The 15398-nt window shown below is 39.3% G+C and overlaps 1 protein-coding gene across 1 annotated transcript in view; it reads right to left on the minus strand.

Annotated features, from left to right (window-relative positions):
• B4GALNT4 (beta-1,4-N-acetyl-galactosaminyltransferase 4) overlaps positions 1-8730 on the minus strand; it is a gene marked incomplete at both ends in the record, with an annotated part of 245336 nt that extends 236606 nt beyond the window's left edge. The window contains one exon of the mRNA XM_081313323.1: positions 8580-8730. Within this exon, the coding sequence (XP_081169449.1) occupies positions 8580-8730 (151 nt within the window). The remainder of the gene's footprint in view (positions 1-8579) is intronic.
• Positions 8731-15398: the final 6668 nt, after the last annotated feature.

A 15398-nucleotide genomic window follows, 5' to 3' on the forward strand; every position in this document is an offset into this window, starting at 1 on the left:
TGTTTCAGCTCTAAACTGCTTCTCCACCCCTCATAAAATGTTCACCTACTCTCTTAAGTCTGTGTTTTGTAAATTTGATCAATGAGTACTCCAGCTTATATCACGGATCTCCAAGGATTAACTTCTGCAAAACAGCATTACAACATTAACTTAGAATTGTAATGGATGTTAACTCAGCATGCCTCGGAAGTGGAAGCGTGATATTGAAACTATGTATAGTTCTGAAATCATTATTCATTATTTGCATTGTCATTCAAAGACAGGTATCACCATGAGTAAAAACAAATGACAGTTGCTGTTCTTACTAACACTCTGTTATGAAAAACACTGTCATTGGTTTTCTCTGAATACTTGCTGGAAGAAGAATGATATAATGGGGAGCATGTGCAATCAGGAGAATTTGATTATCTACAACATCTTCTTAAATTCAGCCTATGTAGTTAATAATCAATGACATCTAGTGGTTTCAATAGATTAAGCCTTCAGAGAACATTCTGATTTATCCTCCGATAGGTGTGTGGTTTTGTGGCATAGAGTTCTGTAAAATTCCTGTAATACATTTGTATTTCCTCCACCTACTCATTCTTAAGAGCTGACACAGCTCAAAACTAATTTTGAAGTGGCAAAATCAAAATTTTACTTCTTGATGGGCCGTGCTTTAATATAGGTTTCTGAGTAAAATATTTAAGCTTAGATAAGCCATGACAATGGCTGCTTCTGCTCATTACACTAAGTCTAAAGTGAGCAAAAGTCTGAGTTCACACGTCTCTCATTGTAGTATGAATCCAGAGTTCTACTTTCACCAACAACCAAATGCACAGGTATGATTCATGTGACTGAGGAATTTTTAAATAAAAGTTAATGGCTGGATTTCACATTGTGCTAAGTCATAAATCATAGTTTACAAACCAAAGTGGATTCATGTATTATACTAAACCACAACTGAATGAGGCACATCATGGCTTGGTCTGAGATATAAAGCCAGCTAATGCATGCAGATGTAAAAGCAGTATCTGAATTGCAATGTTCAAAGGGGAATATGATTATGGAGGAACTTTAATCACTAGCCTCTCAGCAACCAAAGTGATACAGCCCAGGCAGCTCCCTCATTTTGGTGAGGATGAGGTTTCAGTGGCAATAGCAATGATCGGAAGAATTATCTCCCAGAAATATTAGGAGAAGATGGGAAGATGTAGTGCAAAAAAATTATCAACTTTTATTGTTCCAAACCAATGTTTAATCTTAAGTGCACATCTTCCTCATGTTTTCAATTTCATCTTGAGACTAATCACAACTGTTTTCACACAACTCATGGAGTTCCCAGATATCTTTGGGAAATGGAAAAAGCACCAGATGGGGAAGGCTGCTTTAGACCCTGTTCTTAAATTACTCGTCTGAAGAGAAGAAAACAGATATATAAGGCAACAAGCTGTAACAAAATATTCAAAATAGATCAAGCTGATATATTTACTCAAGTTGCATACTATTCTGAGCAGTCATTTACACTTGTTCCAAAAGCAACTAGTAAGAAGATACATCATCTACCAAAGTGGAAAAATGTGCCCTTGATGTTTTATAAAAAGGTTTTCATTCTTTTATTTTCTACTTTCTAGCACTTTACACCCTTCTATCTGTCTCCACATACTGAGCAGTGGAAGTAGTTTCAGAATGTTGCTATATTCAGTTACCAGGTTTATCAAAGCAGAAAATAATTTTTAAAATCAGTAGTTGAAGCACTTGGGTATTAGGAAAATAAAATATCCAACTTTACCTTGCTTACAAACCATCATCTTATTGAACTGAACATGAGCACAAACACCACCAGAATATACACTTTTAGAAATTATGTGATTTTCATAAAGTTTCGTCAAAAAGTCTACATTCATGGTAGCTTCATCGGGGAGAGGGGGTTTTGGGTGGGTTGGTTTTGGGGATTATATTGTAATTTTTATAAAACTTTTTAATAAAAAAAAGAATTTATTCAAAGAGATTATAAATAATTAATAAAGCTGATTATATTAATTTTTTTAAAAAGTCATTTTAACAGGGATTTTTCTTTCTTTTTTATATGTCCTTGCAATGGCAGTAGCAGATACTCCTATATAATAATAATAATAATAATAATAATAATAATAATAATAATAATAATAATAAGAAGAAGAAGAAGAAGAAGAAGAAGAAGAAGAAGAAGAAGAAGAAAAAGAAAAAGAAAAAGAAAAAGAAAAAGAAGAAGAAGAAGAAAAAGAAAAAGAAGAAGAAGAAGAAGAAGAAGAAGAAAAAGAAAAAGAAAAAGAAGAAGAAGAAGAAGAAGAAGAAGAAGAAGAAGAAGAAGAAGAAGAAGAAGAAGAAGAAGACATGGAGATCAACCAGTCCAACCCCCTGTTCAGGCAGGAAACCCTATACCATTTTGGACAAATGGCTGTCCAGTCTCTTCGTAAAAACTTCCAGTGTTGGAGCAACAAAATGACTAAATTCTCTGTGTGGCTGTAGTAGCCCAAGATTACTTAGAAACGGAATAAAGCTAACATTTCAGTTTTGGCATGAATGTTGTACTCTATTCAAGGTACTATACTGATGATGCAACAGAAGTCAATCTTATGATACTACTGCTTAAGGTTTTTCATTTTAAAGTCCTTTTTAGAAGAATGCCTTCTCAAATTATTTACATATTAGAAAAGACATTGATAAATTATTAACCTATTTCATCATATAAAACTGATTTCAAGAAGAAGATCTCCAGGCACTATATAAATGCCAAAATTAAAGCATCAGCCGATTGGAACAGATTTACAGTCTTTGCTAAAAAGTTCTAGTTCCCTAAAAGTTCTCTAGTATATTGATCTGAAGGAAGCCTTTCAGCTAACCTTTAAATTCTTACTAGTTCCAGTCTGGCAGTTTGAAATGGACCTAGAAAGTACTAGAGGTTTTTTTAAGGTAATATAGGGCAGACAGGTGAAATAAATATATTTTTGGGAAAAAAGAATTGGGTCTACAGACTTTCTGTATCCATCCAGCTACATTTTGTTCAAGTTTCCAGGCTATCTTCAGAGACAATTCCACTCCAAAAACCAGTGGCAGCTATCTCTTCTTGAGATAAAGCATTGATATCTCATCTTACATATTAATTAAAATCCCAGATTTTGAATAAGGTGGATCCTGTCAAAACCACTCTGGACTGTACCTCTCAAGCTGCAATGAATACAGGGTTGCCCTAAGTTTGTACCTGGTTCTTCATGGCAAAAAAACATCCCATCCAGAACACCTTGTATAATATTCTCCAGATCAGCCAGGTTCCCAGCCTACAAAACCTCTATTTTTAAGTTTCAACTGTTCATTCTCATTCTGGAACTGAATTCAGATACCTGTGAGTCAACAGCATATTAATATCAAAATCCAATTCTTTAGCTGGATGATAGTTTCATATAAATGAGAAATAGTGAGCCTGTGATTGAGAATGCAGCTCCCAGGATTCCTCATCAATGGTCAAGTTGGCTGAGTTGGTTAGTTCAGTAGTATCATTCTAGAGAGGGTCACGGGTTCCCACTCCTTAATTTTAAAAATACTGGGAATAAGATAGAGCAGAGCAGGCCCCAAAAGACAAAGAAGAAGGGACAGAACAAAAGTCATCCATTATTACTTTTTTAAACTGATCAGTTGGGAAAGACTGCAGCTAATAACTATTGGGCCTTCTAAGTCTAAGCTGGTGGGTAATGGGAGCAAAGGCTACTGCTGATTTCACACAACCAAAAAGGTTGTGTCCGCTACAATAAAAGTCATTCTCCAGGCCGGCCAAAGCTATTGGCATACCACCATGCCCATGTCCAATCAAAGCCTCCACAAAGCTATCCATGACAGCACAGTACTGTTAAAAATCTGCATAAATCAAACAATTATAATAGTACTGGTAAGCTCCAGAGTCATATGTATTTGTCCTCTTATTTCCTGAATATAGTCATTCTTTGTACGCTGAAACTAAGACTCAGTTTGAGAGGTGTACTGATTAAGGTATTAAGCTAGAAACCAGGAGATAAGGGTTCTAGTCCCACCTTAGGCACAAAGCCAGTAGGATGACCTTGGGACAGTCACTTTCTCTTAGCCCTAGGAAGGAGGCAATGGCAAACCACTTCTGAAAAACCTTGGCAAGAAAACTGCTGGGACTGTCCAGGCAATCTCTGAGAATCAGACATGATGAAATCGAAGAAAAGGAATTTGCATCTTGATATGATAGGGACGCAGTGGCTCAGTGGGTTAGGACGCTGAGCTTGTCGATCAGAAGGTCGGCAGTTTGGCGGGTCGAATCCCGAGTGCCACGTAACAGAGTGAGTGCCTGTTACTCGTCCCAGCTTCTGCCAACCTAGCAGTTCAAAAGCACATAAAAATGCAAGTAGAAAAATAGGGACCACTACGGTGGGAAGGTAACAGCATTCAGTTGCGCCTTTGGCATCTAGTCATGCCAGCCACATGACCACGGAGACGTCCTCGGACAAGCGCTGGCTCTTCGGCTTTGAAACGGAGATGAGCACCGGCCCCTAGAGTCGGAAATGACTAGCACGCATGTGCGGGGGAACCTTTACCTTTACCTATGTGCAGGGCTTTTTTTGTCATAGAACGCTCAGAACGGAGTTTCGGCACCTTTTTTGGATGGAACCTTGTAGGGTAGGCAAGGCAGGTTGTATGACATGTGTGAGTTCTGGCACCTTTTTCTTTTACAAAAAAAGCACTGCCTATGTGCATGTAAACAAGTAAGATTTCAAAATAATTCCTAATGGTTAATCATTACTTTTTTAAAAAATATCCACAATACACATACTTATTCAATAAGCTTTGATCAACAATAAAAGATTACTGGGAATTCTAAAAATCCTCCTCCCCATTTTTTATATCTAATATAGGCTCGTTTAAACATTTTACCATAAAACACAGGCTCTGTTTACAATGTAAAGAAAAACAGTCCTGTGAAATAATTTTGTAGCATCAGTTTGTCTGAAGATAGAGATTAAAGTTCAGTTCCAAGTGTATAACTTCAGATGTAATTCTCCCTTGATTATTATGAGCAAGCAGTTTTATGAAAATCATAGGTTCTGCAAAAGTATTTAGAAAAACCAAAAGTATCCGAATTTGACATTCTGATTACCAGTTTACCAGGTAAACCAAAAGTTTTTAAACCAAAAAATAACACAGCTATATTATGGCTTCCAACTGGTATGTGCCTACAGGAGTGTTCAAACTTGGCCCTTTTATGACTTGTGGACTTCAACTCCCACAATTCCTCAGCCAGGCATGCTGGCTGAAGAATTGTGGGAGTTGAAGTCCACAAGTCATAAAAGGGCCAAGTTTGAACACCCCTGCTATAAAACATAGACCCATTAGAAGCCATTCAATCAAGTTTCTTAACAGACATATTTCAGGTGCTACAATGGATTTCTAGTACAATTCTTTAGGAAAAGACTGGATTGGCATTAATAAAACTTGAGTGCAGATAGCACTTGCACATGCTAGCTATGGCTTAAATTAATTTTCAAATCAAGTAGTTTGACCCTACAAGTTAAATTTCAATCTTCTTGGTGGAAATCACTTTGTTCACCCTTAAGGTACTAGGAATTCTTTCCTAATGCACCGATCTCTTTGGGTTTTGAACTAACTATATCATTCTTTAGGCAATAATCCAGAGATGCTGATCTGCAAAATTATTGCAGCCAAGCTCCATCTTACTTCATCCCAGTGACACACTTGCTTCTATCCATTATTTGTTTAGGATTGCATCTCAAAATGCCAGACGTGCATTTACATTGCCCTTCTACCTGCTTTTCAGGAGAGCCGATTTTACAATGCTCCTAAAGAGCACCATCTCCACCCATGCAGTGAGAGGAAGAATAAGACCATCCATTATGTCTTGCTACACTGCCTCTTATATAGAGACAATTCAGCTATATGTATTTCCACATTTATAACACAATACCTAGGCAGGACCAAGGATAACAGTTCAACCTTCTAGGGGGTGATCAGGAGGCAGAGATGTCAGTTAGCAGAGCCAGATGTAGCACATGGCTGTGATGGGAAGCAGAGGACTGCTTCAGGTGGTATATCACTTTAGGCACATTATGCATTATTTTTTTGCTGTGTCTACTTGTAATAAGCTAAATATGTTTCCTGGATCATTGTGGTGTAAACCAAGCTACTTCAAACTACACTTCTATTTCCTGAAGCAAAACTAAAATAAAAAGCAATTAATTATTAAAAAAAATGCAGCTGAACGGAAGAACAAGTAAGAACTTAGGCTGAAGTCCCAAAATCTTCTTAAATCTATTTCCATCATCCTCTATAGTAGAACAGTGTACAGTCAATTTGTAGCATCTAAGATTTCAGGTCAGAAGAAGGTCCATTAATGCGTTCTTTTTTCTGTTGCAAAAAGGACTCCAAATTAAATTCCTACTAAGATATAACAAATGCCCCGTGATTAAAAGAAACACAGAGCTTGTAAATTACAGATACGGTAATCTGAAACATCATAGTAAACCATGCCTTAATCATAATCTGTTGAATAAATCAAAATTGGCTGCAGTTGTGTTATCTGACAACTACCCATTGTGGTTTAGCAAATGAGCAAAAGTCTGTGGTACAATTTAAGTCATCTTTCATAAACTCAGTGAAATTCACAAACTTGGTTTTCATTTTAAAAATTAAATTGATTATATGGCCATTCCAAAAAAAATCTACTTCCTCTAGTTGATCAGCAACCAGAAGTTTTAAAACATTTTTAAAAATTAAACATTTGAAGTAATCGTAAGGATTTTCCCTAACCCACTTCATTATTTTTTGTCCTCTTGACATTTCTCCCATTTCTTCTTGTCCATTAAGGCATTATTTGGTTCAGCAAATAACCAACCTAGAAGGACATGCCCCCATCTTACCTCCTTAATCTGTATGAGATCAAAGCCCTCCTTTGTCACCCCTGAGATTCAAATAGCATAAAGAAGACATTATGACTATGGCTTCTCTTTTCTCAGCCCCATGTATGAGTTCAGCAAGTGACTCAGATAGAAAAAAGCTACATTTTCCATGCTCTTAGGAATTCCTCTTCCCCCCAAGATATACAGTAGAGCTCTGTGTGCTGGATTCAGAAATCATTACTCAGTCCAGCTCTAAAGAAATATTGAGCTGCTGTTACAAACATTTTGCCACGAAGACTAAAGACCTGGAGGATTTTAGACAGCTTGTTGGAAATTGTAGCCAAATGCCTGACCTCAGTTCTGGAACCAGTTAAGTGCACAGAAGCTCTTCTGTGGGCTCCTCTGAACTCAGATGGGGAAATGAAACCTGCAAACCTAGCTACAAAATACAGCTGAACACTTTGGGGGATTCAGAATAAACCTGCATAGGGTTGGGCTGCAGAGTTTGCAAGAGTTTTCCTGTTAACATTAAAAGAGAAAGATTCTCAGCAACCGGGAGACTGTCCCTTAGCAGATCAAGATTGATAGAAATAAAAATCTGACAGCTGCTCTTGAACTGAGATCAATTCAAGCCCTTGAACTGAGATCAATTCAGGTAATTGCAGGTCCTTGCTATGAAATACCACCATTTATTGATGTACATGCACACATATCTTCACAAGTTTTGCCATCTTACAATCATGCAAGCATTAAAAAAATAAAATACCAAGTGGTTTAATAGAACCCAGCCTTCTTCAACAAAACCAACTGACTTCCTCATTTCTCAAATTATGTTTCCCAGCTATGAGTTTTGGTCTCTCAAATGAACCCCATGGTGACTACATGGTTGCCTATGTGGTTTTCCTGGCAATATTTTCCAGGAAAAGTGATTCTGCTAGTACCTTCTTCCTAGCACTTAGAGAGAATGACTGGCCCAAGTGACCTAGCTGGTTTTATTGTTTCAGAGGTGAAAATAATTCATTCTCATAGCTCCTAGTCCAGTGCCTTTAACTATTACACCAGTCTTCTCAAATATGCCAGAGGCGAAACAGGTGATTCACTGCCTTAGCCTCCAAATGAGACTGTATGAATGTAGTTTACATAAACAATTATGCAGCCTCAGAAGTTAAGATGCTGAGCATTCCTGGATAACAAGCAGGTATGAAGCCTATTCAGGATGCCCTGAATATTCTTTTCCAAGGTATTAAAGACACTGATTTGTTAATGGATCAAAGGGAAAAGTTAGGAAAGATTAGCAAGATACGCAAAACACAAAGATGAGCCACCTCAAGAAGGTGGCTGATAATTTAGAACACTTATTTGCTACCCCTGAATCCATTTACGCACCCTAAGGTAGGACAGCACTTCCTTCCTCGCTTTGCAAATATTCCTGCCCTACTGCTTTTACGTGAGAGTTGGTATTATTCCAGATTAATCACTCCAGACAGGATGAGCACGATTCTGTGCAACTCTTCTACAGATGGCTCAATATTTAAATTCAGAAGAGACGCTGAGAAGGGAAGCAAAGGATAGCGCGGGGATTGGAGAGTTGGGGAAATTGCAAGCAAGCAAGGTGGGGTACCGCTCCCGGGCGGAAGAAAGCAAAGGCATCAAAAGTGTGGGGGGGGAGGGGACCGCCCACTTGCTTACCCCGGCCGTAGGCGAAGTGCAAGCGCAGCGCCTTGCCTTGGCGCACCAGGTTGATGTGCAGGTAGGTGAACCACACGGCGAAGGTGAGCAGCACCAGCAGCAGCAGCAACTTGAATTGCTTCCGGATCTTCTTCACCGGGAACCACAGCATCCTCCAGGCAGCATGCCCGGGGGGTCTCTCTGCCCCCGGGGGGTGAGCTGGGGTGCTCGAGCCGCGGGAGGATGAACGGGAGAGAAAGGCAGGGAGAGACGTGCGGGGGTCAGCCCCTAACCCGGCCTCGCGTCGCCCCCTCGCAGCTCATCTTGCCCCGAAGGCAAAGACTACCGCTTTCTCCCCGCCGGCCGCCGGCTTGTGCTCCGTTACCTGCAGCGGCGACGGCAGCAACTTTGGTGTCTTCGGACTGGCGCGTAAACTTCGTTTTGGCGCTGTCCAGCCGAAAGGGCTGCCGAACGGAGGAGGGGGAGGAAAAAGAGGAGGAGGAGGAGGCTACCGAGAGCGGCTCCAAGAGGATGCGGGAATGCGTGGGGGCCCTTAATGCTCTCCCCCAAGAAAAGCTCGGCCGCCTCCAGCCAACTCCTGGCGGGAAGGGACAAAGGCATCCAGGCAGCAGGAGACTCCCTCCGACCCGCCAGCGATCGAGCAGCGCGGGAGTGTACAGCTCGCTCCCTCGCCGACACCTCCGTTTACCTGAGGCTCTGTGCGTGGAAAAGCAGCCCGAAATCCCCGCCCCACAAGGAGGGTAATAGAATTCGTCCTCGCCAGGCAATGAATGGAGGGAGAGAAGCTGCCCAGAGTTACTCCCCCGTCCGGGCTTTGGGCTCTTCTTGAATTATTGTGGTTCCTCGGCCTGCACTTTAGAGGATTTTCGTTGCGGATGCAAAGCCGGAGCTGCTGGGTTGCCTGCTCCCGCCTTGCGCGCTCGGCTCGGAGCGATGCCCTGGCAGCAGCATCGCCTTTTCGCCGTCGCTGCTCTGGCTTTGGCTCGAAGAGAGCAGCATCCGCACGCTGTGATGCAACCGAGCCTGAAACGGGGCAGCCAGATGGGCAGCCCTACGAGACCCAATGGCAGCCCCCTTTTTTTCGATCCGCCCAATCCTCTCGCTCAGTAGGCGGGGCAAAGGGGAGTTCGGCTGTGAGCGGCGTTCATCTCCACGCCAACGTGCAAACATCCACCTGGGGAGCAGATTCAGTGCCTGCCTAGGCAAAGGAGGGGAATGATGTATTTGGGGGGGGGAGGAGGAGGGAGGGGGCTGCCATCATTCTCTGCAAACCTCTCAGGCCTTCGAACTACTTCCTGAAAGAGAAATCTGGCTGCTGTAGCTTCAGGAAGAAAATCTTCCCGTTTTTTATGTTATTGTTCGTTTGAGATGCCACTTACAACTCTACTAGAGCGTCCCCTTCGTGAGGGATGGTATCTTCCCAGCAGATGCAAACTGGTACTCTGAGCAAGCAGCAAGATTTTCCAAGATGGTAAAGGCTGAGGATGCAGGCGGCCTTTGAGATGGCTGCAGGTGAAACTGTGCAGCTGGCTTCCCTTGTGGCAGAATGCCAGAAACGGCTTGCTATGATACATCCTAGCAGTAAAGCGTTCTGCTGTGGGGCTCAACCGTTTCTTCTCCTGGATATGGCAAGTCAAACTCTCTGAAACCTGGGAAGTTTCAAGTATGCCCATCAGAGCTTCAATCAGTGCTAGAACTGCTTCTGAAAATCCTCATGAGTCATCAAGGAAATTGCTTTGCTAGTGCTCTTCAGAAATTAATTTGTGATAATTGACTGCAGTTATTGTTGGTTGTTGCATGATGTAAAAAAGTGGAATAGGGGAAGAGTTGTTCTGAAATGTCTAATTTAGATTTCCCTCCCCATTCTGATTTCAGAAATACCAAGTACAATTGGGGTCAGCTGAAATGGTTGCAGTCAAGGTGTTCTCAAGAGGACCCCAGTAAATATTTTATGGTTTGTCCTCTATCCTTAGCATTGCCCTGCCTGTTTTGTAAGCAGTCATGGCTTTCTCTGGAGGCCAAATCAACATCTGTTGATTTGACAGTGGAGTTTAGCAAGGAATTCATTAGCAAGGAGTAACAAGAAATGAAAGCGCTGGAGGCGTGATTACCTATGTTAGACCAAGAGGATTTCTTCAAACATGTCAGTTGCAAAAGAAAGTCAAAAGAGGCATTGGGGTTGCTCTTCATTCTAGATGGAGGAATGGCCAACAGAAGCAAAGGAACTCCTATTTCACTTTTGTCTTTTCAGCCAATAAAATAAAATGATTTGAATATCATAGACTAGGAATGAACACTACAGGTAAGGGAAGAAGTCAGAAATTATGTGGTAAACAGTCTTCTAATTAATTTGAATGTTCATACCCCTATGTCCTGATGAAATGCACAATAGAATATGGAAGGAATTCATGAGGTCTGTTCATTATCTTTGAGGAGATCTGGAGAATAAGGGAGATATCAGAGCGCCACAGAAGAACAAAATTGGCCCCGTTCTTCTAGAAGGGAAGAAAGAGAATCCCAGTAATTATCTATCAGTGAGCTAACATAATACCTGAAAAGATCTTAAAGCAGATAATAGAGCATACTATTTGTATGGAATTTGAAGACTTGCTATGTGTCATGTAAGACAAATCTCATCTCTTCTGACAAGATAACTCATTATTGGCAGGGGAATATACTGTAGATATAATCTACCTTGATCTTAGCAAAGCTTCTGACAAAGTTCCACACAACGTTCTCATTGATGAACTATGATAGTGTAGTTTGCATTGGCACTACAATAAGATAGGTCCACATATGGCTGGCTAACCATGTTCAGAAAATAATCTACCTTGATCTCAGCAAAGCTTTTGACAAAGTTCCACACGACGTTCTCATTGATGAACTGTGATAATGTGGTTTGCATTGGCACTACAATAAGATAGGTCCACATATGGCTGGGTAACCCATGTTCAGAAAAATCACTAATCAAGATGGGCAATAATAACCAGTGGGTCACGTTGGGGTCATAATACTTCAACATTGTTATCAATGATCTGAATTACAAGATTGATTGAATGCTCCAACACTGGAAGTTTTTAAAAAGAGACTGGACAGCCATTTGTCTGAAATGGTATAGGGTTTCCTGCCTTAGCAGGGGGTTGGACTAGATGACCTCCAAGGTCCCTTCCAACTTATTATTATTATTATTATTATTATTATTATTATTATTATTATTATTATTATTATTATTATGCTTATCAGATTTGTGAATGACAAGGATGTTTGGCTAATACTTAGGAAGATTGGCAAGACTACTGTATAATAAAGTTTGAACAAGTTGAAAGACTGGGCTGAGACAAAATCTTCAGGGAGAAATTTAAGATATTATATTTATGGGGGGAATATAGAGCACACCTACAAGCAAGGAGATTCATGGCTTGGAAACAGTACATTAAAGAAGGACTTGGGTGATAAGCTGACCACAAAACAGCAGTTTGAGATAGTTTCTAGGAGGCCTGTTGCAGTCTCAGAAGAAATGCTGTACAAAAAAAATACATAGTCCTTATGCTCTCTTCTGCATAACTGAGATCATAGCTGGACTTTTGTGGACAATTCTGGCATCACATTTTGAGAAAGGGATTGACAGTTTAGATCAGCTTCAGAGGAGGGTGACAAGCTTAATACAGGGACTTGAGAACATTCCTTACAAGGACAGGCTGAAGGGGCTTAGGATCTGCAACCTGGAAAACATAATACAAGGCAAGCTGTGATATTGGTGTTCAAGTACATTAAAAGGTACCATAGGGAAGATGGTCAAGAATTATTTTCCATTGCCATAGAAACAAGGACCAGAAATAATGGGAATAAGTTGCACCTACCTACATTTCATTTAAATATAAGGAACAACTTGATAGAAAGATCAGAGCGTCAGGAAGATAATCTGCCTATGGAGACTGTGGGTTCTTTAGCCATGGAGGGTTTTGTGAGCTGACCTTTTTGTAAGCAGACCTGGTAGACTGGCTGAAGTAATATGGACTGGAGTTGTTGGTTTTAGTGAAAGGTGTTTCCTTGGCAAGAGCTGATGGCCATCACACCTCTCCATGGGTGAGAGCCAGAGAAGGATACTAGTAGGGGGAAAAGGCACCTTGTTGATATTGGTGGGGGGAGTGGGCACCCCTGGCAGACTGATGAAAAAGGGTTGGTTTGAAGTATCTGATGGGAGGTAGATACTGGTTCTGGAAGTTGCTGTAAGGGACAGTTAGAAGCACAAAGTACAGGGGCAAAAATACCCCAGAAACAAGACAACCCCAAGGAAGATGGGTTTTTTGCTTGGATTTAGTGGGACACTAAGACTTAGGGGTAGTACAGTATTTTCTTCCCTAGTCCCCTGAAGCTTTCTTCCCTTAGTTTTCTCTGAGCAAAACACCTTTACCCACTTTTCTACTTAAGGCTGCAATCCTATAAATGTCTACTTGACAGTTACCCTATTTAAGTCAGTGCAATATATTTACAGCTAAAATCTGGGTGTACAAATTTTCTATCAAATGATTAATTATTGCTTAGTATCATTAGAATGAGAATTTGTTCTTGTTTCAATTGAATACTGTGTAATTTAAATTAATTTCGATAAGCAATGTAGCAGTGGCAAGGATTGCTATAATTCCTAAGTGATCTTGAAATTATATGTCTATGTGTGTGAAATTATATACAGTATATATATATATATATATATATATATATATATATATATATATATATATATATATATATATATATATATATATATATATATATATATATATATATATATATATATATATATATGAAATTATATATATGAGAAAAAAACCCGAATGACCAAAGATCTATATATATGAAATTATATATATATATGAAATTATATATACATATTATTTGTATGTATAATTTATACATGCATACAGTTTCATTGATTTGGAAAGATGGTAGTGATCTGCCAAATCCTTCCTAATTTAGTTTAAACAAATCTGTAAATTTCCTAGTGAGAAGTAAAGCAACTAATGTCGTTTTGTCTAAAATGTTGTCAGCCAATGATGAAGTTTAGAAAAGAAGCATTACTACATTCATAACCGTATAACCCCAATGCAAAAAGTAAAGACAAAAGCAATTGGCTTAAAGCAAATACTACTGTATGCAATTATAAATATAAATGCATAGACATAAGGCTTTTTACATAAACTCTACCATACATTTTTAAATTGGGGAACCCATGAAAAAAGGTGTATTAAATATTATTAAATCATTCCCTCAAAACTGTAACTAACACTGTATTCCCATTGTTGCGACCTCAATAATAGCAAGTTTCCGTTCTGCTCCTCTTTTTCTCGCTGATGTTAATATTTTTCTTAAAATTAGCCAAGTACAAGTTAGAAGTGCCAGCCTATAATTCCTGTAAGCTAATAATGACAAGCCAAATAACAGCTTCAACAAAGGTGAGGTTGACACTAACTCTCAAGTTCCTCTCTTTAGTGATATTTTTGTGAAATAGCAGCAGGGTGTGTTTTGATATTTATGGAACCAAGAAATCAGACAATGGCTTAGGAAAAATATCATGCCTTTTTAATATTAACTGAGTTGAAAGATAATGCTATGCATAAAATGTGCCAATGAAAAGGTTTACTAATTTTTACAGAATATGTGTTATTTTTCCTTTTGCTATCAAAGATTGTGTGTCAGATATTCCAAATCAACCTGGTTTACAGGTTAGAAATATGTTCCCAGAGATGTGGGACAAAATCATACCAGGAATTCTATATTAACCTTCCAAGGGAACATGAATATTATTTTCAGAGTTGCCTAAGTCAGTGTTTTTCAACCACTGTTCCGCGGCACACTAGTGATGTTGCCTGGTGTGCCGTGGGAAAAATTGAAAAGTAATTATAAAATACTTTCTTTGTGTTTATTTGATTCCTATTCAAGAGAATTACTTTATATATAGTCAATATAGGCACAGAGTTAAATTTTTTAACATTTTCTAATGGTGGAGTGCCTCGTGATTTTTTTCATGAAACAAGTGTGCCTTTGCCCAAAAAAGGTTGAAAAACACTGGCCTAAGTAACAGTAAATCTATAATCTCTTTACTTTGAATGCTATTTATTATGTCAGATTTCAGATGGTATATTCAGTCAGAAGCAGTTAAGTTATTTATTAAATTTACATTCTGTTGACTGAGTGACTCAACAGTTAAGAGCCAAGTTAGTATTTTAACACAAGTTATTAAACAATTCATTATAATTCAGTTCCAACAAAATGCTAAACCATCGCCATACTTAATGTAGATCCTAAAACAACATATGTATGAAGAAGCCCTGATTCTCAAAGGCTTTGTGTCATTGTGATACTAAGTCATGCTAGCTACCCATTTAAAGTGGCAATACATTCATTTTGGCAAATTTTTCTGAATAAAAAACTAAGCAAGGTCAAAATGGATTAGTACTTGGACAGGAGACCAGCTGCAGTAGAACAACCAACTGAAGGCAAGAAGGCCCTGATTTTGGGGGTGGGGTTAAAAGAGCTATAAAGCCATTGTAAACCTCTTCCATATTGTAACAATCCAAAGGGCTTTTTTGTCATAGAATGCCCAGAATGGACTTTTGGCACCGTTTTTGGATGGAACCTTGTAGGGTAGGCAAGGCGGGTTGTATGACGTGTGTGAGTTCCGGCACTTTTTTTTTTTTTACAAAAAAAGCTCTGGAATGTATCCATAAATTCAAAAGGGATTTGGCTCAGTTGAAGAAATTTTACTTCTTAATGCCAACCATAATAGTATAAATATGAAAAATAAAAGCTGTGAAAACA

Source organism: Vipera berus, assembly GCF_964194415.1.
Source record: "Vipera berus genome assembly, chromosome: 1".
NCBI lineage: Eukaryota > Metazoa > Chordata > Lepidosauria > Squamata > Viperidae > Vipera > Vipera berus.